Source organism: Lagopus leucura, unplaced genomic scaffold (genome assembly GCF_019238085.1).
Source record: "Lagopus leucura isolate 7727_CA_CO unplaced genomic scaffold, USGS_WTPT01 Super-Scaffold_100159, whole genome shotgun sequence".
Classification (NCBI taxonomy): Eukaryota; Metazoa; Chordata; class Aves; order Galliformes; family Phasianidae; genus Lagopus; species Lagopus leucura.
Genome location: NW_024962335.1, coordinates 16,783,709 through 16,809,415, shown reverse-complemented (window position 1 = coordinate 16,809,415; position 25,707 = coordinate 16,783,709). Strand labels below are relative to the sequence as shown.

Genomic DNA, 25,707 nt, shown 5'->3' with positions numbered 1-25,707 from the left:
GAAATAGGAAGAGGTATTCATTTTCCAAGAAACTAGTAAGTTTGTTATTACCACCAGCAGAGATGAGGAGGAGTGGATCCATATATTTTCCTGGCTTGACAGAAATTAACTATTTGTTCTGGGTTTTGGCTTTCTCTGGATTAAAACAACTCTAAAAATCAAAGTATTGGACTAGACTTTCTCCAATGTCCCTCAAGGGAGATCAGAACAGGAATGACCAGGAATACCACTGAAATGGCTTTCCTAGGTGAACAAGTCCAATCTCCTGTCGTCACTAGCGACCTCATCACAAAATAATTTGACTCCTTCTTACAGCTATCCAGACATTCGTCCCCATCACTCCTGCTGGAACACCATCCCACACCACTTCCTGCAAACTGTAGTGCTGTAATACCGACATTTAAGCACCTCTGGCCAGTCCCAGAGTTAAGAAAAATATCTGAATATTTCCTGGCTAGAAAAAATTCATCTGGCAAACCCCATTACCATTGCCCTGTGCCAGCAACCTTATACTAGGCCCAGGCCCTACCCAGTCACTGGCTCCCTACACTAGAGTGTATGTGGTTATCCCACCTCCTCTGACAGTTTCAGGCCTCCCTCTCAGAGCCAGTTCATAGTATTTTGACAGCATACTTCTGGCTAGCTCATATCCCTTTATTCTTATGCCAGCATCATGCTTTAGCTGAAACATACTTACTCTGCTGCACTCTATCTCTGCTTCCATAGTCCCCATTTTCAGCATGGAAGCTGAAGGGTACAACATTCAAATGACTCATCCCTAGACATTAAATGCTGAGCCGCTGTCCCATAACAGAATCCTGCCAGTTGTCCCATAACAGAATCCTGATTGCTTCCTCACCAGAAGAAATCATGAATTATCAGTGTAAATCATCTCAAGTGACTTTTGATCTCTGTTTTAATTAATTTCAATGTCATCATTTCCACATCACTATAAGCATCTATAATAAATCTCTGAGAAACACATACATAGCTTTAAAACATCAATCTTGTTGGATTTGTGTTACACACAAACAGAAGTCCTTTTCATTTTCACTGCTTACTAGTAAGTTTATTCCATTTTTTTTTCCATGCTCCCTAATTTCATATCCTCTTTATAAAACACCTCCAGAGAACTTTGTCTCAGAGAAGAGATCAGCACAGTGAAGAGATCCCATTTCTTGGCCTCTCAGGAAGCAAGGTTATGTTAAGAATGACTTCTCACCCTGCTGTTGACTACTATATGATACATAAATGAGACCCTGCGGGCAAAGCCCGGAGACATCACAGATCTTGCAGACTGGGTTACTTCATGTTTTCACACACTTTTGAAGGAGCAGAAGAATAAAGAGCAGTATGAATGTTCAGAACATGGGGACAATAGGCAATGGGATGTCTCATAGGTCTTGTTTACACTCTGAGAAAAGTTACCCCAAATAATTTTTTGTGCTTTGTTACAGAACCCTGAATTTAATTGTGTGTTTGCAGGATGAGGACCAAATCCGTTATCACATTTTGATAGATGAAAAGCTCCTGAAGAATGAGCTGCACAACGGCATGCACAGGGAGACCATGCTTGGGTACTCCTACCATGTTGGGTTTTTCCTCCATAACAGCCAGGTACTGCTGTCTGCAATTATTCAGTTTCATGCGTTACAAGCAGCCAAAAAGAGCTGTGCAGCCCATGATAGCTTCTGGGCTTAACAACACAAAGTATGCCATTCAGACGGAATGCCCCTCTCAGATCTGTAATTCAAAGTCACCCTCGAAGGGATCTTCAATTGGATTTTATTTCAATTATACTTTTTACATTCAGTACTGCATTTTAAAAACCACTGTGGTAGACATGCATCTCTAGCAGTCACAAGCTTGCATTGTAAAGTAGTCATTAATCTGACTTCCAAAGAACTATTAAAACCTACCTTCAGTTATAACACATCAAATTTATTTTCTGCAGATCTGTTCCACTTTCAGACCTAAGAGCTTTAAGCATTTGGCAACAAATATTAATTGCTTTTCAACACCACTCGTAGGAAAGTCAATCACAGAAAGATTAAGGAATCCACCCAATTCTGTGGCACAGACAAGAAGGGAATTTTGTCCTCCTTCTTCTCTGTCACAGAGCTCCTTATGGGCATAAACAAGGGAGGACGGAAAGCTCCTTACTAAAACAGTTTCAGCCCTGCTGCTTTCTCTGCAGATTCCTGGAAAAACAACTACTTGTGGGGTGGAGGAGGGGATGAAGGGAGAGGAGGATAGCAGTGTGATGCTGAAAGCCCACCTTGAAGGAGCAGTTGCCAAGAAGTTCTTCCCTGAAACATCCTGCCCCTCAACAAGGCAGCAAACACAGCCCTTGACTTGCTTCAGGCTTCTTCTTCTTCAAAGTGTTTATATTTTGCACCCCATGTAGAAAAAGCAGCTCAGACAGATCCTGTTGCTAAGTAACTCCAACAAGTTGCATCCATCTCATGCCCTCCAGTTCAGTAAAACTCTTAAAAGCATCAACTGAGATGCAAGAAAGTGCTTCAAATCGACTGCACCCTTCAGTTTTCCAGAAGTGAGCCATGTGCTCCACTCCTTCCTTCACTCACTACTGTTCAGTTACCAATGAGATAAGAGCTCTGCTGCTGCTTTAAAACTGATGGCATTTCTTTTGCAGCTATTCGTAAATGACGCACCTATAAGCTATGCAAATGTTGCAACAGACAAAGGAATTATTCATGGATTGGGAAAAGTTCTGGAAATCCAGAAGAACAGATGTGATGCTAATCATACTATTATCACTGTAAGTGGTTCTGTTTGTACAGATTCCCAAAAGCCCATCAAAGATATCTTCAGCAGAACATGGCTAAAATGTACAGGCTAATATGTACAGGATGCATGACACTACGTGCCAGTAAGGAATGCATGCATTATCTATGAAGGATATTCCTACCAAGGATTTTTGCGTCAGTTAAAATGTATTTGATCCTGCAAGCAGTGTACTGACAGCCTGGATAAGAAAATATTAGAATACCCCAGGAGTAAGTTGGTTAATAAGCTTTAATTTTCAGAAAATAATTACGTACCATTTTAATACATCTGTTCTACCAGATGATGTTTGTCAAGTAAAGCAGGAAGTGGGGAGAAAAAGAAAATACTTTTAGTAAAGTATTCATTCCAGAAACAGATTGCCTCTGCCTATGCACGTGAAATCTTTGTGCCCTCTGAGTAAAGCACTCTCCCCCTTCTGTTCCTTTTATATATGAAATCCAGATGGTTTTATATCCCTCTAAAGAAGGATGTAGTTTCCTCGTATGGGCAGAGAAAGGTTATTTTGGTTTTTCTCCTGAGGGGTGGAGATAGGACAGCAAACCTGCAGTATACTTCCCTTTTGATGGAGCCCACAATCATCTAGGCAAGGCAGACAAAGTGAGATTAGTGCTTTGGCCAAAGCAAATTGAACAGGCATGAGCTTTTGTAGCCTAATTATATTCTTTGGGATACAGTCGTGTATTTGTGTATATATCACCCAATTTTTTTCCAAGCTTTTCTTAGTCAGGTGCTAGGCTTCACACAGTCTTTGCTTTTGCTTGCAATATTATTTTCCAATAAATTCAGCTACACACTTTACATTTACAAGCCTTAGTAAAGTGGCACCAAGCTGCCATTACCCTCATGGCACAAGCAAGCTGTATCCAAGGTCAGGGTTTACTTCATATTGCACTTGAGTGGGGAGGTGTTCGGGAAGCATCACTTTACAAGGGTATTGCAAAGTATCTAAATGAGCTTTCCTTTTCCTTTCATTTTGCTTAAGGAAAAGTGCAGAATTTGTTCGCAACCATCAAGTTGCCCCCCAGGAACAAAAGAAATAGTAAGTCTTTTATTGTACATACTTACAATATATATATAAAAACTTAGCATAGATATGTTCAATCTCCTTTTGTATATAGTTGTTCAACGAACATTTAGATGTTGTGTTGAGGGACGTGGTTTAGTTAGAGCTATTGGTGACTAATGTATGGTTGGACTGGATGATCTTGTAGGTCTTTTCCAATCATGGTGATTCTATGATATGATTCTATGATGTAATAGCCTCAGTTTTAACAGCAGTCATCATAGTTAGTTTGGTATTCTATATACATTTTTTACAGAAACAGCACAAATCCACCCTTGGTCTAAGCCACCCTTTGGGCAGGGGAGCAGAATCAAGAGTATCTTAAAGATAGCTTCATCCAGAAAGACCAGTTTCTAGTTAGCGCTTTGTCACATGAAGAATCCTCCAACTGCAGTAGTTGCTCTACCAAGCACAACTCCCTACTATGAAGGAGTTGAGAACAACCCAGAGCATATTTGCTACCCGAGCAGGTTTCTTACTCATCAGGTCAAAGTACAGAACAGCAAAATCATCCTGGCTCTGTGCTGTGAGTTACCCGTCACACAGAAACTTGGAGACTGTGGGTGCCCAATTCCCATGTATGGGAACTGTGGACATTTAGGAGGACCCTATCAACCTTAAGGAGATCTAAAATCTCTTGATGTCCGAATTTTTCTGGGAAAGACCCTCTGTTGGGATTATATAAACATTTTTTCCTCTAGAATTTTCATCTTTAATTAGACTAATTGTGTTGCTAATAGGATTCCAAAAGAGATCAAGTACCATCCGCTCCATTAAAATAATTGGTTGGCAAAGCCCAACTAAAGCACTCATGGGTAAATCTCAAAACCATTAACATTTCATTTTCAGCAAGTAGCTGGACGCTTATCTCAACTTCCTAACAAACGTACAAGATTGGCATTTCTTCTCCCAAGAGCAAGCTTCCCCAGCTATGTCCAGATCTGGGCAATAATGTACCGATGGCTGCTTTTGACATACTTTGACACTTGGTTTTTCAAGAAGGTTAGGAAGAATGCACAATATTGCAGAAAGAAAAAAGCCACTCAGGCCTCAGAAAATGTTTCACTTCAATTTTGAGGAGAGACAAGATACATTTTTAAAATGCCACAGAGTGCTGAATTAATTTGGCTGCACATTCTTTAGCGAAAATCATTTTATCTAAGACGTTATTGCTGTAAGTACTTCTTAGCTTCCATTACAAATGTATAAGTCATTGCACAGCATGCAAAAAATTAATCCCAATCTTTTCAAAAACATCTGAAAGCAGCTGATCAGTACTGCTCAGAAGTGCAGCTCTTTCTCCAATGTTCACTCAGGCAGGGGAGAAGAAATACTGCATCTTCTCAGAAAACAACATGAGACTGTACACCATCCAGATAGGATGCCAGCCAAAGTGTGCAAAAACCATTATTGTGAGTACACCGTTCCTGTCACAGGGATACTGGGAACACCTATCCATGATCTTCACTTTCCTTGTAATTGTCACTAAACACATGGAGCTTGTGTGTGTAGTCCCTGGCAGCATACCTTCTTGTATCTTATATCCTCTAGGGTCTAGACACAGCAGAGATAGGACAAAGGCTGCTGATGGCCTGAGCAGAGGAAGGGGTGGGATGCAGAAGCAATTTGGAAAGGGTCACTATGTGCTTGTCTTTCTGCCTTTCCCATGGTGACTCCTGTTGATTTTGTGAGGGCATGGTGGGGGTAGGTTGACTTGGTGATCTTAAAGGTCTTTTCCAATCTTAATGATTCTAGGGTTCTATGGCTCTAAGTCTCAGCAGGGACTTGGGGGAGCACAGTAGGGATCAAGGCTGCGAACAGCAGAGCTAAAGCACTGCTAAACTCCAGGTCTCTAGCTCCCTCCACCCAACATCCGATCCAAGAGACAATTCCTTGCTGCCATGTTTAAGGGTCCCCACTGCCCTTATCCTGATCCAGTTTCTCACACTGCAGACCAGGGAGTGCTGTGCTGGCTTCTTTGGACAGCAGTGCCAGCCCTGCCCCGGCAAGGCAGGTAGTGCTTGCTTCGGCAACGGCATCTGCCTGGATGGCATCAATGGCAGCGGCATCTGCCAGTGTGGAGCTGGCTTTGTCGGCACGGCCTGTGAGAGCTGCGCCGAGGGCAAGTACGGCCGCAACTGTGATCAAGGTACTGAGTGGCCTGAGCTGCATCTTTCTTGGTCTTCTCAGGAGGTGCAGGGGTGGAGGATGGAAGGAAAATTTTGAGGGTTGCGTGTTGCAAAGTCACTGTGATTAACTACATGTCTGGTTTTAAAAGTAAGCTGTTTTCCATGAGGTTTCTAGCTGATCGAGGGAAGTCTCCAAGGGAAATCTAAAACCTCCTTAGTTCTATCTGCATCCATTCCATGCTCTTGAAAGCTACATTGCTTATGTGTTAATTGGCCAGCCCTCTTGGCCTTTTCATAACTTTATCTTTCCCATAATTGTATTTTCTCACTATCTCCTTCAGAGAAGCCCCTACATAGAGATATACCCCTACTCTGGGGCTTCAAGCAGCATCCACCATGAATGATCATCTAAAACACTGATTTTTCACCGATGTTTCTTATTAAAATACATTTTCAGTCCCTGTATTTGGGATCAGAGGGAAGATTTGAGCAAGATCAGAGCAAGATTTGAGTTTGGATTTATTCTACACGCTGGTTTCCTCCCGTCTCTCCCCACAGTGTGTGCATGTGTCCATGGGAAATGCAGCAGTGGGATCGATGGGGATGGCTCCTGTGAATGCAGTGTCGGCTGGAGGGGAGTGACATGTGAGAGTGGTAAGTGCCCTCCTTGTTTTCTGGGAAAGAAGTGAGCATTTTAGGAAAGGTCAGAACTGCAGAAGTGACCAGAGACCAGTGTCAGGCATCCAAGTGCACTAGCAGATATCCAGCAGCTTCCCACAGGCCTGTGCTCAGAGATTTAGTCACTGTGCTAACAGAGAGTCAGATGCTCATGAGACTTAAATGCCATACTTAGCTAATTCTCTAGCCCTGTCACCCTATATCTGTCCTAGAACATCCTGTTTGTTAAGGCTATGTATTTTGCAAAGCAAAGTTAGCAAGCAGAATTTGGTCCTCAGATAATACTCTCAGGGGTTTCAATAAGTTGATTCAGCTGTGCAACACTGGATATTAAATTACAATCTCACTAATACAATAAAAATTGACTGGCAAATAAATCAGTTTGTCTTGATTTAATACAGCTCCTCTATCAAATTAAATTATATTTAGTCAGACATAATTGAAATGTATTAAATAACTATTTCAGAACTCTGCATAAAATGAAGAACTGTAAAAATACATTAATAATAGCATTTAATATCTATTTTAAATTTCAGGGGGAAATAGTAGTGAGGGAAACTTAATAGCTAACACTGACAGGAACTTACAGTCCCTTTGGAAAGCTTACATAATTAAACTAATCAAGCACAAAACTCACCAGCATAAAGATAAATGGCAGCAGGTGAAGCATTTTTGCTGGCAGTGTGTGAACAATCAGTTTCTTTGTGGCTGAATTTAAGTGGTACTCACTGATCTGTACAGAGTCATTGAGCCAAAGGGAAGGCTAGATTCCTTGTGAGCAGCTGGTTGTCTGGCACAGGAGCCAGAGACTCCAGCTCTGCATGAGAGTCATGTGAAAGTGGGAAACTCAAAGGATGTCAACCTGAAAGGCTCTGATCTCTGCTTCACTTTTTTCCCTTGCAGAAATCAAAGATGACGCATGTAACAACACATGCCATACCAGTGCCAAGTATGTATGAAATGTACTTTTTTTTTGGAAGAGAGAGGAGAAAATGGGGGTCTCCAGCAAAACAAAACCATGGTCTATCTTGTTCTTTTTGAAGATTTCTCAGCAGTACAGATAACTCACGTTTTCTACTCCAGAGATAAAGGACAGTGTTAACAATGTATTCAGTAATAAGGCTGAAATTTTCAAAATGCACATGTTAAAAGGGGAAACAAATGGGATTTAGAAAGAGAGGGAGGTGAGACACATCTTGCCATGTAACAGACAAAGAAATTTAAATCCACACTTGCAGACTGAAGGTGATACCATGCAAGCACAAACAAAAATTTACGCGCAGCTTTTGAGTGGGCATGAATTTCTGGAGTCCTGCATGAGAAAACAGGACATCTGATGGCCAAAGCACTCATTTTTAATACTTGAAATGACTCATCTAAAACAAATTCTGACAGCTTGGTCTGGCTGAGTTTGTTCCTGTGATTGTAGTTACATCAAAATATATGGTTAAACATTTCTTTCTACACAAAAGGGAATGTATGAAAGACCTGAATGTTATATTCATTTACTTTAATGTCACCTATCTCCTTTCACATCTCTAGCTGTCTTCTCCTGTCAAACGACACTGCCTATTGCAAGTGTGCGGCTGGGTTCACAGGGAATGGGACATTTTGCACAGGCAAGTGAACATCATCTCCTCCCTGTTATAAAGAGTGCCTGAAATGCTCTGTGGTCACAGTGGAGCTGCTGAGTGAGGAGCACTCCCCTGTACACCACTTAAAAACAGGAATTGCTGCCAGTTTGCTGGAAATGAGTGAAAGTGCAACAGGTGCAGATTCATAGCAAACAAAGGGCTCAGAGCCTGCAAGTTAGGGGACGTGCTAAGGGAGACTAGAGGAGAGGGAACATCCTGTGCACAACTCAGGCCCCATTGTTTGCAGGGTAATGAAACCTGGATTATGACTTTTACTCCTTTTTCCAACAAAGCTCAGCAAACAGAGATCAACTCAGGGCACAACAGCACTTCCAGCTGCTGGGAACTGTACAGCCATGTTATTTCCTCAGCCTTTGGAACTTGTACAGATTTCTGGGGTGGTAAAATTCAACTTATTTAGGGCATACAGACCCTCCAACAAGGGCAATAGCAGCTTATCATGTGTGTGCATCCAAAAGCCTGGAGATCCAGATTTAAGGGATAGACCATTTCCGGCTGCAATTACTACAATTTTACAGTTTATTTACCTAATCCCTAGCTGATTAAGATACTAATGCTCTTGGGAACAGAAACATATCTGTCTACTGACAATAGCTGGCAAAATCTTAATCCAGTACCTCAACTACTGCTATCCCAAACCCAAACCAACCAAAAGCAATTTTAATCTCCTAATAGGAAATACACAAGTGCAAGAAGAGCTGGGGGATGTAGGTCACCCCTATAGGCTCTAAGCTCATCCTTATGCCCCTGCACAGGATTCCCAGACAAAAACAACTACAAGAAAATAATCTCCTCAGTCTGGCTGTTAGAGATGCTGAAACAGCAATTTGAGGTCATTTGAGGCAAAAACTAAAGCGGTGTTTGAGCTGGTTTGATCCACACAAGTTCAGAAGAAGCCCCCTCACTGCATTCTGGGTCACAAGAAGGGTCAGTTTGTGATCCTCTAATTCATTCAGAGCTACAGGAACAGCACAAGCATCCATCTGAATAACAAGCAGTACTTTTTGCCACAGGAGGGCTGGATGGTATTAGAGTCCATAAGAGATGACCATTTGATCTGTGTACAGAAAAGGGCAAGCTAAAGAAAACCTTCAGACTCCTGTTTAATCTGGAGAAGAGTACAAAGGGGCCTTTTTGGTTGGTTGATTAGAATGTGCAGAATCAGAAACTGGAAAGTTATCAAAAGCCAAATCTGAATTTGAATTCTTATCTTCCAGACCAGACAAATCTCCTGCTTTCCTTCTCATTACCTCCCTAGTTAGAGGTAATAAAGAGGAATAAAAAAGAGATAATAAATATTTGGTACAAATGACATCTACAATCTCTTAAATGAGAGTCATTCAGAAGATGTCAACAAATCCCTTTAGGTGTTTAAGACCACTTTATCTAACAAGAGAAGAGCCATGTAAGTATATTATTGGTTTAATCTGGGTTCTCATCACCGTTCAGCTATTGACGCCTGTGAGACCAGCAATGGTGGCTGTTCTGCCAACGCAGAGTGTAGAAAAACAACACCTGGAAACAGAGTGTGTGTCTGCAAAGCTGGGTACACCGGAGATGGAGTAGTCTGCTTGGGTAAGACATTCCAATGTCTTATGTATCACAGTAGGAAAATTACAGGAGTGAGCTTTCCTGTGCATGGAAGATCTGTCTTCTGCTATGATCCTGAAGTGCAGTTTCTTGACACTAGAGACCATAGTGACAAAGACATCCCTACAGGCTTGTCTGCAGCACCGCATGGTTGGTACTACTAGACAAATAGCCCAAGCGTTAGCAAGTTACAATCATAGAATGGTCTGTGTTAGAAAGGATCCTTAAGAACCATCTAGTCCAACTCCCTTGCAATGAACAGAGACACCTACAATTAAATCAGGGTGCTCAAAGCTCCTCCAGCCTGACCTGAAATGGTTGATACACTCCTGTTCCTCTGACCATAGCAGACTTAAAGACTTGAGGAGATTGTGTGCCATATAGTCCCACAGGTATAGCTTTCAAGATGCAGTGTTTTAGCATTTACCGAGGCAACTGCAAGACCCAGACTGAAATATCTAATTAAATGAGTTTAATTGATTCTTAACTGCTTCTGTTTGTTTCATAAAGAAATCAACCCTTGTCTGGAGAACAATGGTGGATGTGATAAAAATGCAGAATGCACTCAGACAGGACCCAATCAAGTGAGTATTTTGTCAGTGATGATAAGTAACTGCCTGCCAACATTTTACAGTTGGAAAAAAAAAAGATTTCCCTATCTCAACTTTGTTTTTAAATAGAAAACTGAGTTACATAACAAAGACTCTGAGAAGTGTGTTCCTTCAAAAATACATTTGAGGGGAAGCCTGCACAAACATGAAAACTTGGATTTCAGTGAAAGAAATCCAGAACTGCAGAGAAAAGCAGTATTTTGTTGTTTTGAACAGTTGGTTTTTTATCTCGGGATTTTTTCCAGTGAAAACCTTTTATTTTCAAAGTATTGACAAATTATTTTTGTTACTGTTATAAAAACTGCCTATGGAAAAATCCCATTTCAGACCAGCTCTTCTCCCATCTCAAATATATTCACAAAGAAACAGAAGAGGCAGAATCATAATTCTCATTCAACAGTTACAGAATAGCAGCATCTCCTCCTGTGAATGTTCTGCAACTCCCATGCAGAAGTACAGCATGCTCTGCAAGGGAAAAAGTGTGAAAAGACAAAGGGAAAAAAGAGGAACAAATTGCCCAGGCAATCAAGTGGCACAGATTAGTGTTTCTGTTTTTGTGCCAGATCCAGGAGAAGCTAAAATGCCAGATTGCAGCACTTCTTGTCATCCCTCTATAGCTTCATATTGGGTATTGGCAGGACTGTAATCCTGCAACAGGCAGTTACAGCAAAATTTCTTCAGGAGCAGAAATGCTTCTGCAGGAATTTCAGTCATTCAGATACTAATATTTTGCCTAGCAGATTTTTCTCTGCCAAAGAAAACGTCTTGAAAATTCAATCTCTTATGTATTACTTGTTCACTCAAAACTGAGAACCATCAAGCAGTAGAACTGGAAAGGAGAAGTCAAAGTCATTGTGGCCATGTCGCAGTTATCACAAAGATGAAAGGCTAAGCGCCCAACTAAGTGACTGTGACACAAACACTGAATATGCTGCCAGCAGGTGGGAAATTATCAGTAACATCAGGACACAGTTCTGAAGGTGTTTTGTAGGTATGACTTATCAGTTAAAAAAAAAAAAAAAAAAAAAAAAAAACAGGAAGGAAAAATAAAGAAGTAACAACCCATGCATAAAAAATGGGAAAAACAGATTAGGGTTTTAGTTTTCTTTGCCAGCAAGATGACTGTCCAGATATGCAAAGTGTCATTTTAAGTGATCAGAGAAGCAGAGGAGAAACAAGAGAGATGAACAAGCTTGGGGGGGGGGGGGGGGGGGCGGCAAGAACAGATCCTGTCAGAAATTGCTTTTCCTCAGCCTTAGTCTGTGGTAGCTCAGAACTGAGGAACTGCTGCAAGACAGGTGAAGTACTTTTTGTTTAATGAGTTGTAAACCATCTCACTAGGAAATGAGTTATTCCCATTTAGCATAAATGTTAACCTGGCAAACAAGCAAACAGACAAACAAACAAAGGAAAGAAAATTAAATGTAAACTTGCTGAAAAATCTAACAACCCCGTGTATGCATGTTTCCTATTCTTCCTCTGTAGGCAGTCTGCAATTGCTTGAAGGGATACTCTGGAGATGGTAAAAGATGCACATATATCAATCTATGTTCACAAGTAAGTAATACATGGAGAGAGTATTTAAGATCTTGCTATGAGCATTACACTTTGAGGTTTGGTATAAGTTAGATAGGTAAACCAGCCCTTTCATGCTTAGAAATCACATTAACTTATTTAATTTTTAAACGTTCTTACTTCACTACTTGCTTTCATACTGTCACTATTTTGGAAACAAAATATGCAGTGAAAGTTTTTCCTGGACCACAGCCTGGACATAATACAAGTGCCTGGACTCATCACTGAGTCTTAAAAACAACTTTAAATCAGATCTAGAGACACAGATCCTAGACTGTAATGGTAGCATGTAAATCATGTCTTCTCAGTAGATGATGGAATTCCTATAAAAAGCCACTAGCTAAATTAGGGCTCGTGTCCCAAAGGTCTAACCAACATTTTAGCTATTACGAGGAAAAACTCGGTGTGAACTATTACAGGTTACCTGCAATAAAATACATATACATATATATATAATGGGGATGCTCAGTAGGTAGGCTGTAGCTGTTCCAGGAGCAAGGTGATTGAGAAGCAAAAGGAATCTACAGGAGGTCAAATCCACCATTTATTTTCAATATTCTCCAGCCACTAAACACCCTGGTGTGATATGGGAGTCCATGTGGGTGGCCTAATTGAGAGGAATGATCAGGTGAGAACAAACATATACCCTTCTTAGGCTGAAGTGTCGATTGCCAAATCAGAGCATTAAGTCCTCACCGTTGTTGGATGTTTACTAGTCAAATCCATACTGGGGTAAACAGTTGTTTGGAGAACTGATTGGAGTAGAAGTTCCCAGTGGAGGTCCCAGCCTACTTGCTCAGCTGGGGCAAAACTCCCATGAAGCAAAGACCAGAGCCATGCAGGCTTAAAAATAAATAAAAATAAATAAGAGCGTCTTCTCAGGACAAACTACTTTCCTTCTTAGCCTTTACAAAATGCAACCCAGACCTTCCCATGGCATTTCCCTTCCCAACCTTCACCTGAGGCCACTTCCATTTCATGCAACCACTGCAAGCCATGTATTTGCAAGCAATGCAGTTCTCTGCACAAGCTGCATTGCACTGCCTCTTGGCAGGCTGCAGCAAGGACATACCCAGTCTCCCATACACATTAATTCTTTGTGTACTGAGCACAGCGACAATAATTCTTATGCTCCCTGCCTGTCAGCAAGTTTTCTCTAACCTAGAAAGGTTGCTGAGATGAAAGAGCAAGAACAAAGACATAAGCTACAGGATGAATAGCTTGAAATTATGAGTCATTGTCCTATGCTTTTTTCTGTGCCATGTTCTAGCAACTTCCACATTACTAATCCTGCCATTTAAAAAAAAAATAGCCTTGAGATTTGTTACTGTCAGACCAGAGACTAACCGAGCTCCAATACGGCCAAACCTCTCTGCAGCAAAACTTCATGAGTAGCTATGGCAAATCCAAGATTGCCAACAGTCTGCCTACAGCTAGCAAAATAAAAAGAGCAAGCGTATCCAAACTTACTACTTATGGCCAGCCCCACTGAGAGATCCCGAAGGATCCCAAAGGATGTTCCACTACTTTGCCCATGGCAAAGGATAAGCAGTACTGAGAAGGACAAAACAAGCACACAAAAGAAAACAAGACAGCTTCATTTTTTCCTGATTTGCTGTCAAGTCCAGGATAAAATCTTTACTGCAACCTGAGGTACTAAGTGGGGAGCACAGTCTCGTGATGGGTCAAAGCTGTGAATCCCTCAGCTCAGAGTTTCCCAGAGGGTAAGCAGTGCTGGGGTGCACCTCCGCTTCCAAAGCGCATTATCTGGATAAAAGGAGAGTCATGTGATTTCTTAGGTGCGTTAAATATTCCTTCTTGTTTGCAAGAACAAATACATAGTAATAAGTGCCAGTAAGATCTGGTTTCTAAAAGCCACTTTGAATTAAATCCTCCTAATGTATATGCATGGGAATAAAAATGATAAACTAGAATTGTTTTATTACACCTGGAAACAAAGAAATACTTTAAATTTTGATCTTACAAGAATAACGGAGGATGCAGTGAATTTGCCATCTGTAAAGACACCGAGCTAACAGAACGAACCTGTACCTGCAAACCAAACTACATTGGAGATGGATTTAAATGCCGAGGCAACATCCACAGGGTAAAGTATTGCATACATTTGCTGTCCCTTCTTGTTCTTCACATAGCTATTGAATACAAAACTTATCTATAAACATATATTTATAGATATATACTTATCTATAAACATGCCTTTATTTTTTAAATTTTTTTTATAAGTTGGTAACCCTCACCCAGAATTCGCAATTAACCTAATCCAAGAATTGGGTATTGCTAGATAACAACAAGAAAACAAAAAATGGGTATAATACACTGTACATCCACAGCAGTGCAGCCTTCCAGTACTGACAAGCTAGTTTTTGTCTTATGGGATCTCTTACTGATAACAGAGCTTCAAGAGAAAACCACTACACTGATGGATTGATAGTGCAGCACTAGCACATTACTACTGGTAGTTTCAAGTTTCAAAGAATCCTGTTATTTTATAGAACAAGGCAAGAATAGAAGAGGGGCAATGGCAGCATTAACTCTAAGCTAGAAGTTTCCTTTTTTTCAAGTGCTGCAATTAGTTGCATTCCATGCACATTGCTCCAGATTTGCAGCATTGTTACAAAGTCAATGTTCTTGATTGCAGGAACTTCTCAGGAACTTCAACACATCTAAGTTTTATTTTCATTTAGAGGTAAGAAAAGCGCTGGCTTTTTTTTGTTTGTTTGTTTTGCCTCAGGATGTGCAGAGGGGAACAGGCAGGGATCTGATGTGTACCAAAGTCCTTGACCAAAATCCTTGGATATAATTGGTACTGGGTTCAGATCGCAAGCCATTAACATCAGAGATGCTCTGATTTAAACTATTAACTGCTATAGAATCCCTAGCATCCCTGGGAAATGTTAGGCTTCCTTACCAGGCATAAAACTGCATTTTTCCACCAGTTCAGTATAAAACTTTCCAGTACTTCTCTCACAAATTCTGGTGTGAGTGAATATCAATCTTCTACCACCACAGCAGCATTTTCATTTTGCTATACCGTCTCCAGATGTCTGAAACATCACAGGATGCTGGTGTGCATTACCAGTTGTCATTGCTTTCCAGTGTATGTCAGGAGCAATTGTTTACCCACAAGCTCAGGACAGCACAGGTTCACATATATTGGCCAACTAGTCAGACTTATATTCTAGCTTCAGTTCTGTTGCCATGGTAGATGGATGAATTCATTCCACTTCAGCAGAGCTCTCTGCTTATTTGAGATTACTGGTGATCATTGCAAACTAATGACTCTGTACTGCTTTTATCCTATCCAATCTGACAGGCCTTGTCCATCAGAGATACTGCTGGCCCAGGCCCTTTCACTGTGTTCATACCTCACACAAAAGTTTTAAATAGCGACCAGAGGGTGAGTAAGAAGGCTGTGAGTTTTCAGATGGAGCCACCTTGCTCAGCTGCTTCTCAATTCCTCTGCATTCTGTTGCAGGTGAGGGGATGGCTTGCCAAAGGGGTGATGGCTCAAATCCTCAGGTACCATATAGTGGGCTGTGCCAGCCTGTTGTACAGTGACCTGACAACGCTCACAAACATCACTTCTCTGCAGGGGGACGCCATACAGATCAGCTATGTTCAGGTAACATGGTGAAGAAGAGGTATGGGTCTGAACAGGCTGGGTTCATTCAGCCTTTTTCAAAAATGGAATGTTTCCCTACCTTCTCCGATGCATAAGAATAAATGTAGTATTAAAAAAAAATCAAAAAAGTGTCTATTTAGCCAAAATGTGCAGTACTTATATGCCATGTTAACACTGGAGTTGTGTCAACCTTGCTTTGAGAGTTCCTCTACCTTACAACTCTGGGGTTTGGTTCCACTGTTTTCCATGCTTGCAAGGGGTAATTTATTAAAACCACTACTTGTTGCACATAAAGACACCATATCAAAGAAATTTGGCAGCAGCCTCACCATCCAACAAGAGCCCACAGAAAATATTTTTAATTGCCTTTTCAGAACTCTCTGTATTTGAACAATAAAGCTGAAATTATATCCAGTGACACTGTTGGTACAAATGGCGTGATTCATGTCATAAACCAAATCCTGGTCCCATCACACATTCAGGATTTCCCCCCAGGCTCTAAGAGGGTAAGTGCAGCTCATGGTTATTCTCAACTATGGGGCTTTTATATTACCTAACTGTTGTTACTATGCAAGCGTTACATAAAGTAGTGATACTAAGAAGACCTTCCATAAAAACAGTTTGACACTGCCCACGAAGTTAAATGCTATATTTTAAATTCATTCAGGAAGTACGTTCATGCTAAGAATAGTGTAAGAGGACTTTTGCTCGGGGCTTCTTCAATGGCTTTCGTAACAAAACACAAAACAAAACAAAACAAAAAAAGCAATAACACTTAAAGGGGAAACAAGACAGTATCTGTGTTTTAAATACATTTATAATGTATTTATTACATTAATCTACTGGCTACTGCTTTCTTTGTAGGAAAGCCTTGAAATGGTTGCAGCCAAAAATGGATATGTCCTGTTCAGCAATTTGCTAGAGGTAAGTGCACAAGAGTCAGCAGCCATTAGGAACATGTTTAAAATGTTTGTTTTTTTTTTTTTTAATAAAAATAAAGGCACAGACATGGCACACAACATCACTGTGTATGGGAACTGCTGAGTCACGGCCTGAACCTGTGATTGATCACCTGAGACGAGCCATGAGTCAGCCAGAGGAGCACAGGTGAAGGCAATTCACCTGTGCTGCAGGAAGGGGTGGAGCCAGGCTGCACCCCTCCTAGACCTATTTAAGAGCTGGCTCCCAGTGGGAAGGATCTCTTCTGGAGATCCCCTCTCTTGGTGTTTTGTGGTGAGCCTAGCTGAAGGGTAAGCTCTTCCACTTATTCTCTTTTTGTTATCGTTGTCTACTTTGCCTAACTCTCTTGATTATATTGTGATTATAACATCTTGATATCTATTGATTATACAATTATATCTATTGATTATAACATCTTGATATCTATTGATTATATACACTGACAAGGTGCTCCTCAGTGGAGCCAAAAACTTTCAGCCAGCTTTCATCTCCTAGCTCAGCTCTGTCCTGTAGTAAGTCAGATCATATGACCAGCGTTCAAACCAAATATGTCTTTCACCCCTTATCTGGGCTCATAGCCTGAGTTTTGGTGGACAGCTGAAACACTTCAGAGAATTGGGTCATATAGCTCAACTTGGGTAACTCAGCAGTAGTTTTCAAAGTCGCAACATTTGCAAACCAGTAACCACTGCATCCCAGTTATACCAGTATTCACCTTATAGGGTCAACATTGTTTTAGAGAGAGCATTAATTACATGCATGCAGAAAAGTATTTTGCATGTTGCAGAAAAACAAATTGCTTGGGCTGATCAATGATCCCATTCATAAACCTGTGACACTCTTCTGGCCCACGGACACAGCTATCCGCAGTCTGCCCCAGGAGCAGCAGGATTTCCTCTTCAAGAAGTCCAACACGGACAAACTGGTGCAGTATCTCAAATTCCACATTGTCCGCAATGCTGAGGTGAGACCTATGCTTTTTTAGGAGCGTTGCCTAGGTTGAAACAAGTGAGACTGAACACACACATCTCTTTGCTTCTTTCTCAGATATTAGCCTACCAACTCCCCCGCTCCACCTTGCTGAAGACTCTGCAGGGCTCCAACCTCAGCATTAGCTGCGGGGATAACAAAGAAATTGTAAGTATTTTCCATGCCAGCACCTTCACCCCTTACCTCTGCCACGGAATCAGCTCATATAAGCCCTGCTGTGCCTGTGTAAAGAGCCTAGAAATGATTAGTGACACCAAAACTCAATTGCTTGTTGTCAGTCCACGTCAACAGCCACAAAACTGGTGCATCCACCCTACTCCTTTCAGCATGCTAGTTGGTTTGTAAGAGTTTTTCAAAGCTGTCATTTTCTCTCCTGTAAGATGCTATTTCTTCAAAACAGCTCTCAGTAACCTGAAAAGATAAATACTAGCACACTAACTTCTCCTAAAATGAAATACAAACTATTAGGATGAACCTGGCTTTGGCAGAAACCTTGTAAATACATCATCTGGGTGCAAACTCTGGTTTGTAATTGCTTACAGAATAAGATTGTAGGTATGTATGCAACCCATTAAGCCAAAACAGCAGCATTTTTTCTCTGCAAACATATCAGATCGTACTCGCATGTTCTCTGACAAGCATATGCCTCTGAAAATGTGGACAAGCCAAAACGCACTTGATGTAGGCCAGTCCACTAGAGGAAATGAAAAAGATCTTCCCAACAGTGAGATTTTAGCACTGTGAGCCCTAGGAAAAGAAGTTAATGTGGTTTCAAGAGCCTGCAGGCATCAACATTACCTACAGGACAGCTTGACACACCATTGCACATCAGGAGCATTCCTAAAGGAGAGAATCCTCCCTGATTCCTATTCAGAATCTGGATCCAGTCTGGCCCCACAGAAAACTGCCTCACCATTTGTCACACTCTCTCCCCATCTCCTCCCTCAGGGCACACTTTTCCTGAATGACAGACAGTGCAAGATTGTGCAGCGGCAGCTGGAGTTTGACGGGGGCATTGCCTATGGCATAGACTGCCTGCTGATGGACCCCAGCCTGGGGGGCCGCTGTGACAGCTTCTTCACCGTGGACATCATGGTTAGTCCATCTGTTTCTGCCATACTATCATTTACCAAAGACACAGCCCATGGGCCAAACCCTGCCTGCAGAAGGACATGGGTCAATGCTCTGAGCAGCTTTGGCACTAGCGAGATTAGGTTCCATCACTTCAGGTTGCCTTCACCTGTGCTTTGTTTCTATCACACTTGTTGGAGACAGGCTCTTGGCCTCTCATATTTCTTGCTTTCATAGAAATTACACTCAACACACCTAAGCTGACGCAGTTAGCGTGGATGAAGTTTATTCCATGAACTTCAACATGTCCTACAGTCAGGAAGTTTTGAAACCCACCGATCTTCAGATGTTCGCAGCACATGCCACTGGTGGCATTTTTCTGAGAGTGGGCATTTGGTGCTGGAAGAGGGCAAAGTAAAGGTGATGAAACACAAATTTCCTGTTAGGCTTGGGCACCTTTGCATCCACCTTTGATCCCCAGATTGTGATTTTTGCTTCTGAAACTCCTGTTAATTTCATTATTTCCAAACTAAAACATTTTAAAATAGTTTAAAGACGAAATTTACTCTAGCGTAATTCAAAACATGTTAAAAAAATCACTTAGAAGTAAATTAAATTTCATGTAATCATTCTAAAAACTTCTTGGAATTCATATTTCAGTCAGGAAACCAACAACTTTGCATAGTTCACCCACTTCAGTTACCTCTTTTTTCCTTATTTTGTTAATTGAAATGGATGTCATTCTCTCAGAATGCCTCTGCTTCCCAAGAAGTAACCAATTACCAGTACTTCAAATTATACACCCAGATCTTATGCACCCCATGTGAATATTTTTTTTAAAGAATATCCACCATCTCATTTTCTTCCTTGTTTAGATCAGGAGTAGATTTCTTCTTGGGCAAACATTCGTTTCTTGCATTTCATGGCAATAAATCAATGCAACTATTTTGTTGTTCTCTCCTTTCTCCAAAGCTATATTCTGTTTCAAGCATGATAAACCCACATTCTTTTCTGCTCACACAAAACAGACACTTTTTATCTACTCAAAATACTCTTTTGTTGCCAGTATGCTTATTTTCCTTTCCATTTTGTACAACAGGGGTACTGTGCTAGCTGCTTCAGTGGTGCCAAATGCCCTCCAGGGACAAAACCAAAGGTAATGCATTGAAGTCTTGCATTTAAGCAGCCTAACTTGCTCATCTCTGTACTTCACACACACAAACTGGAATAAGTTGCTTGGCAAAAAGAGGGAAAACTCAACTGTTGTCTTATATGATAACATAAAGCTGTCTAAAGGCATGCTGGGCATGGGAAGACTGTTGGTCTCACATGGCATCTCTTGTAGCAAGTGCTTCTGATCAGTCCCTGCCTCAATAGCCAAGCTTAGCAAGCTGTATGGGAAAAATGTATGAGGCTTCTTACATCCTATTTTAATTCAATGCATATCAGAAACGATGATTAAAAAATAATCAAATCTCCACATAGCACTCATCTTCCTGTGTTTTTTACCTCTCTGCACTGCCATGCACGATGCCCAGGAGGGGATCTACCGGTGCACTTATGATTCCTATGGGCTACGGAGGGATGGCTGCCGTAGGAACTGCTCCATGGTCATCCACACAGCCAAGTGCTGCAAGGGGTACTTCGGGCCCGACTGCCAAGGTAGGGCAGCACCCAGTGAGAAAGACAGGAAGGCCTGCACCTTCTGAGGCTGGAAGGGTGCACAGCACCTTTCTGACATGATTTGTAAAAGCACCTCGGGGATCTCAGAGCATGAAATTTGCTGTCAAAGCTGTCATAGCTGCTTGTACAAACCCGAGCAGATTCATTTACAGGCATTATTTTTGTTCAAGATTTTTCAAAACAATTAATAATGAACAGTGGCAATGGATAAGGATGCGCTTGAGCTCAATATCCACTTTTTTAATTATTATCCTCTCATTTCCTTTTTTTTTTTTTGACCTTTCAGCTTGCCCAGGGGGTCCAGAGACTCCATGCAATAGCCATGGCTACTGTGACGATGGCTACACTGGCACAGGAGAGTGCCACTGCTACAGTGGCTTCAACGGGACTTCGTGTGAGCTGTGCTTGCCAGGCAGATATGGCTCCAGCTGCAGGCGTATGTCTGTGTTTCATTTCCATACTACTGCCCACCTCCAGTCTGAACCATTTTGTCTATGATGTGGTTTTGAGCAACAAAAAAAAATGCTTCCTCCTTTCAACACTAGCATTTCTCTTGAACATCTCCTCATGCAGAGGGATGATGCAAGGTCTCAAAAGGGAGGAAAAGGCAGTGAAGACAGAGGTGTTCTTAGTTTTCTGTGCAGACCTCCTACTTTTGCATGGTATATAGGTGACATGGAATGGAATCAGAGCCTCAGTCATCAAGGTGTATCAACTACAGTACTGCTTTCCCTCTCATTCTCATAGAGGACTGGTCAGTATTTTAGTTAGCACAACGGCTCCTCAAGGATCATAGGAGGCCAAGGCCATGCACTGCTTTTGCAAAAGAGAAGGAAAAGGACACTGAGTTGAAATCAGTTTATGAAGAGGGACAGCAGACAAGAAACTGCTCATATATCTACTTGGCTGTGGTTTAAAATGTAACTTAGATGAAAACAGGATCAACAACATCCCTTAAACTTAAATGTTTTCCCAACATGAAGCCTTCAGATTAGAAGTTTTGATATTAACACTTCCATTCTAACTGTGTATACCTGCAGCACTCACAAGACACACAGGGTTTGAGGTTAGAAGCTGGATATCTTTAGGATTAAAGTAACACATCTTGCTCAGGAATACTCACGTCGCCAGCTTATCCATCTTACAGCATATTGTAACACAAACTCTATGAGAATTGCTTTTCTGAAACTCAAACTGTGACACTTAGCAGGAAAAAAAAAGTCTTACAGACACTTCTTTTCAATATGTACTTATGTTGAGTAAGAATCAGGTAACCAAACTAAATGGAAGAAAGCCAAAGGGTGAAATTCCTTTACAGCAGAAACAGGTTCTCACAGAATCAAAGTCTGACCAAATCTCACGTCATTACCCTCTTTAAACAAGAATATTTGAGAAAGTGAAATGAGACAAAAAAGGCTGGTTCTTCATTGCATAAAACAGAGAGCTATCAATAATTTTTTAAGACAGACTCAGTATATAAGTTATTATAGCACCAAAAGAGCAGAGAAAAACATCATCTACAGATTAGAGGAACCTCTAGGGCACAATGGGTAACATGCCATAAATAAAAGGAAGCCATAAGCAAAAATACATAAAACCTAAAAAAGGCATTACGTGTAACTTATCCATATTTTGCAGCATAGCTTACTTACCTCATGTTTGACTTTCTTAATCAGACCGACCTTCTCCTGAACAGCAACCAAACTCCTTCTTCCCTCAGGCCACATTGCTGTCCAGCTGAGGCCTTCCCTACAACTTGAAGCTGTTGCTTATTAGGACAGGCTCAGGCTGAGTCTTCACCTCAGCCATTAGCTCCTTCCTGCTGTAGTTCTGTGGGAGGTTTTCTACTGCTATCGCTATGCAGGACAATATTCATTTTCAAATGCACATTAAACTAATGCTAGTTCTACAGCTGTGAGATCACGTGATAATTCATGTTGCAAGGGATGTCAAGAGGTCTTGAGTCCAACTTGTGCCCAAAGCAGAGTCAGCTCTAAGCTCAGACCATGCAGTTCAGAGTGGAACTGAAAGGACTTGAGAACCTCTAAGAACAGAGGCTGTCCAATCACCCTGGGCAATCAGGTCCTCTGCATAACTCAACTCATGGTGAAAAACTGTGAGGTCAAACTTAGCAAAGTTATTTCTAGGTAATAATGTACCTAAACTGGGAGTCTAAGGAAGGCTTCTCTATGGAAATATCTTCTGCTTTCACAGCAACGACTCTGTAAATGATCTTTATGTGTTTCCTTTGCAGCCTGTGAATGCAAGAACAACGGGCAGTGTGAGGAAGGATATTCAGGGACAGGACGATGTTTCTGTGAGACAGGATGGACTGGCCGGCTCTGTGAAAATAAGCTGGGTATTTGCCTCTGCTCCCTGCACTCTGTTACTTGGAGATAGGTGCTGACAGCATTCACAACTCAACAGAATTGAGAGTGCATAGACGAGAGTGAAAAAATGCTGATAATGCCAGAAGCTCTCGCTGGAGACTAAGGAAGTTCCAAAAGCAGCATCCCTAATGCTGCTTCAGATTATGAGCAAATCCTTTCACCTCCCTGTTTCCCCTGCATGAGATGGGCATATGAGTGCTTCCCTCCCTGGAAGGTACTATCGAAGAGTTAATCAGTCATAAAAAAATTGTACAAGTTTTTCTGTTAGCAAGACTTGAGGGTATGAGGGTGTTCCTGTCTATATGAAGCAAGAGTATTGCAATGCAAATACCATCTACATCCCAGCTGTTTTGCCTTCCCCACAGCTTTGCCACCAGTGTGTTCACCAAGCTGCTCTGCCAACGCTGTCTGCATGGAGAACAACACTTGCCAGTGCAAGCCACTTTACAATGGGGATGGAATCACATGCACAGGTGAGCTCCCTCTCACAGTATTGCACTTTCAGGATCTCTTTCACTGGCTCTAGGTAAAGTAGCTCTCCACTAGCATCACTGCAGTAACAGTCACTTTCAAGTCAGGTTTCTCGCATCCACCAAATTCACCTTGGATGGAGCAGAGTCCCCTAAAGGCAGCTCTTCTGGGCTGCTAAGAGGCAAAGCAGAATCTCCGGGTGTTGGTGCTATGTCTCTTAAAGCAAGGATGTCTGCCAAGCGCTTCAGAGCCCTAAGGGATAGCTATTCTGCAACTGCAGGAGTGCCTCAGGAAACTCAAATAGTATTTTTACCCAAAGAGATGTTCTAGTATTTTTAATGTGCCTTAGAAGAACAAACTGAAGGGGGCTTGCCTTTGAGAGGAACAAACCCTTTAAAAGCAAACATTACTCATGCATTTTTTTTCCTTGTGCAGCTGCAGACCTCTGCAAACAAAACAATGGTGGGTGCCACAAAGCAGCCAACTGCACACAGATTGGGGTGAAGATCTTCTGCAACTGTCAGAAGGGATACAAAGGAGACGGCTTCACATGCCTTCCTATAAACCCTTGTGCCGATGGGTTCAATGGAGGCTGCCATGAACATGCTATCTGCACTGTCATAGGGCCTGTAAGTTAAATGATTTCTGTCTTCATAGGGAAGTCTGAGACACTTCTTCCCGGTGCCAAGAAGTCTCCTTCCCAGATGGATCATACTCTCTGCTTCTCAGAGCCCCCTGTTTCCCAGAACAATTATTATGTGACACCAGTCTACTTTCCATGTCCATTTTGGCATCATTTCAGATGAGGGCCGAGGAAAAGGGTGCTACAGTAAATAGAATGTTTTGCATGCGTAGTTTGTCTGTCCTGTTTTGTAGCTCTCCCTTCTTGGCTATCCCTATTTGCAATAGAAGTTTGGCAGCATGAAACTGTGTGTATATTGGTGTCTAAACTTGGGGACAGTTGGGAGAATAACATCACTTTTTGGTTGATCATACCCTTAGATAGCTCCTGCAGCCACATGATTCTTGGCATGAAAGATCAAAGCTTGAGGAAAACTCGTGGCAGAGATTTGATCCAGCATTTGTCTTGGTGCTTTTGGGATCATCTATCTGTTCCATTTTGGTGGTTTGCCTGATGTGTCTTCCAGGAACTATCTAGAAAAGCCTCACTGTTAATCCATTCCAGCTGCTAACCATCACAGTCCCTGGTTGTGTCAGCTTCCTCGGTTTATAGTTCCCAATTTATTATGATCAGTGGACTGCTAAATTCCTTTCATGTTTCCATGCTGCCATTTAGATGTAATTTTGATTGGTGTGTAATCCGTTTGTCTTAATTACATGTCATATAATTCCCCAACACACATTATTAGCTTTGTGGATGGAATTATGCCTTGGCATTTATTTAGCAAAACACCTAGGTATGTGCATAAATGTTTTGCCTAAAAGAAGAAACAACAGTGTGACAGTTTGCAGTCTGTTGAATCATGGTTGTTAGTAGCAACTTTTCTGTTTGCCCATTCCTGGCTGTCTCAAGTGACATTTTTCCAACAGTTCAGTATGCTGTGTGAAATACCACTTTTATGTCAGTGAAATACTTGCCTTGGCTTTTTTTATTCTCCCCCCAACCAGGACAAACGCAAGTGCGACTGTAAAAACAACTACATTGGTGATGGGCTGAACTGCTCAGTGATGCAGCTTCCTCTTGACCGCTGCTTGCAGAACAATGGGCAGTGCCACCCTGATGCAGACTGCACCGATCTCCACTTCCAAGGTGAGGATGGCACACCATGGGACAGAAAGGTCCTTGTCCCCGTGTCACTGCACTGATGTCAGTGGGTCTGGCCTGGATCCCTGTGTTTGTAAGATCCCCAGTCCTCTACCTATATCCACTGGAAACAATGAGATGTAAGTACAACTCAGCTCAGAACATTAAATACTTTCGCAATACTGGGTTTATGAACCAACAGATGAAGGCATTCCAGGTAGAAATGTTACCCATGATTCCCTGTCTGTCCTAACTATATTTCATAAAAGTTACCAATATTCCCTATTGCACAGTTGATTTTTAATGCAGAAATGGAAGCCCCATCAGTAAGAGCTGGTCCCTCTCTCTCTCTGCAGACACGACAGTTGGAGTTTTCCATTTACGGTCCCCCCAGGGGCAGTACAAGATGACTTACGAGAAGGCAAAGGAAGCCTGTGCCAATGAGTCAGCCACTGTCGCCACATACAACCAGCTGCTGTATGCACAGAAGGTGATGTAAGCTCGCTGCAGGAGGAGTCCCCAGTGTGGATTTAGCCATGGTGTAAATGGAGAAGGAGGAGCAAGGGGGTTGCTCTGTGCCAATAAATTTTGTGTTCTAACCTTTCTTCCCTTCTGCCAGCCC

The 25,707-nt window shown here is 41.7% G+C and overlaps 1 protein-coding gene across 1 annotated transcript in view; it reads left to right on the top strand.

The window, feature by feature from the left end:
• The window catches only part of STAB2 (stabilin 2), a 78,639-nt gene that overhangs the window by 45,248 nt on the left and 7,684 nt on the right, over positions 1-25,707 (top strand). The window contains exons 34-61 of the mRNA XM_042890149.1: positions 1,486-1,617; positions 2,657-2,782; positions 3,794-3,850; positions 5,191-5,286; positions 5,828-6,023; positions 6,562-6,657; positions 7,585-7,630; positions 8,224-8,300; positions 9,786-9,911; positions 10,437-10,510; positions 12,023-12,094; positions 14,100-14,219; positions 14,772-14,819; positions 15,447-15,530; positions 15,609-15,755; positions 16,130-16,261; positions 16,620-16,679; positions 17,503-17,679; positions 17,763-17,852; positions 18,654-18,800; positions 19,876-19,932; positions 20,315-20,438; positions 20,746-20,895; positions 22,714-22,818; positions 23,215-23,322; positions 23,756-23,949; positions 24,950-25,091; positions 25,442-25,575. Of these exons, the coding sequence (XP_042746083.1) occupies positions 1,486-1,617; positions 2,657-2,782; positions 3,794-3,850; positions 5,191-5,286; positions 5,828-6,023; positions 6,562-6,657; positions 7,585-7,630; positions 8,224-8,300; positions 9,786-9,911; positions 10,437-10,510; positions 12,023-12,094; positions 14,100-14,219; positions 14,772-14,819; positions 15,447-15,530; positions 15,609-15,755; positions 16,130-16,261; positions 16,620-16,679; positions 17,503-17,679; positions 17,763-17,852; positions 18,654-18,800; positions 19,876-19,932; positions 20,315-20,438; positions 20,746-20,895; positions 22,714-22,818; positions 23,215-23,322; positions 23,756-23,949; positions 24,950-25,091; positions 25,442-25,575 (3,117 nt within the window). The remainder of the gene's footprint in view (positions 1-1,485; positions 1,618-2,656; positions 2,783-3,793; positions 3,851-5,190; positions 5,287-5,827; positions 6,024-6,561; positions 6,658-7,584; positions 7,631-8,223; positions 8,301-9,785; positions 9,912-10,436; positions 10,511-12,022; positions 12,095-14,099; positions 14,220-14,771; positions 14,820-15,446; positions 15,531-15,608; positions 15,756-16,129; positions 16,262-16,619; positions 16,680-17,502; positions 17,680-17,762; positions 17,853-18,653; positions 18,801-19,875; positions 19,933-20,314; positions 20,439-20,745; positions 20,896-22,713; positions 22,819-23,214; positions 23,323-23,755; positions 23,950-24,949; positions 25,092-25,441; positions 25,576-25,707) is intronic.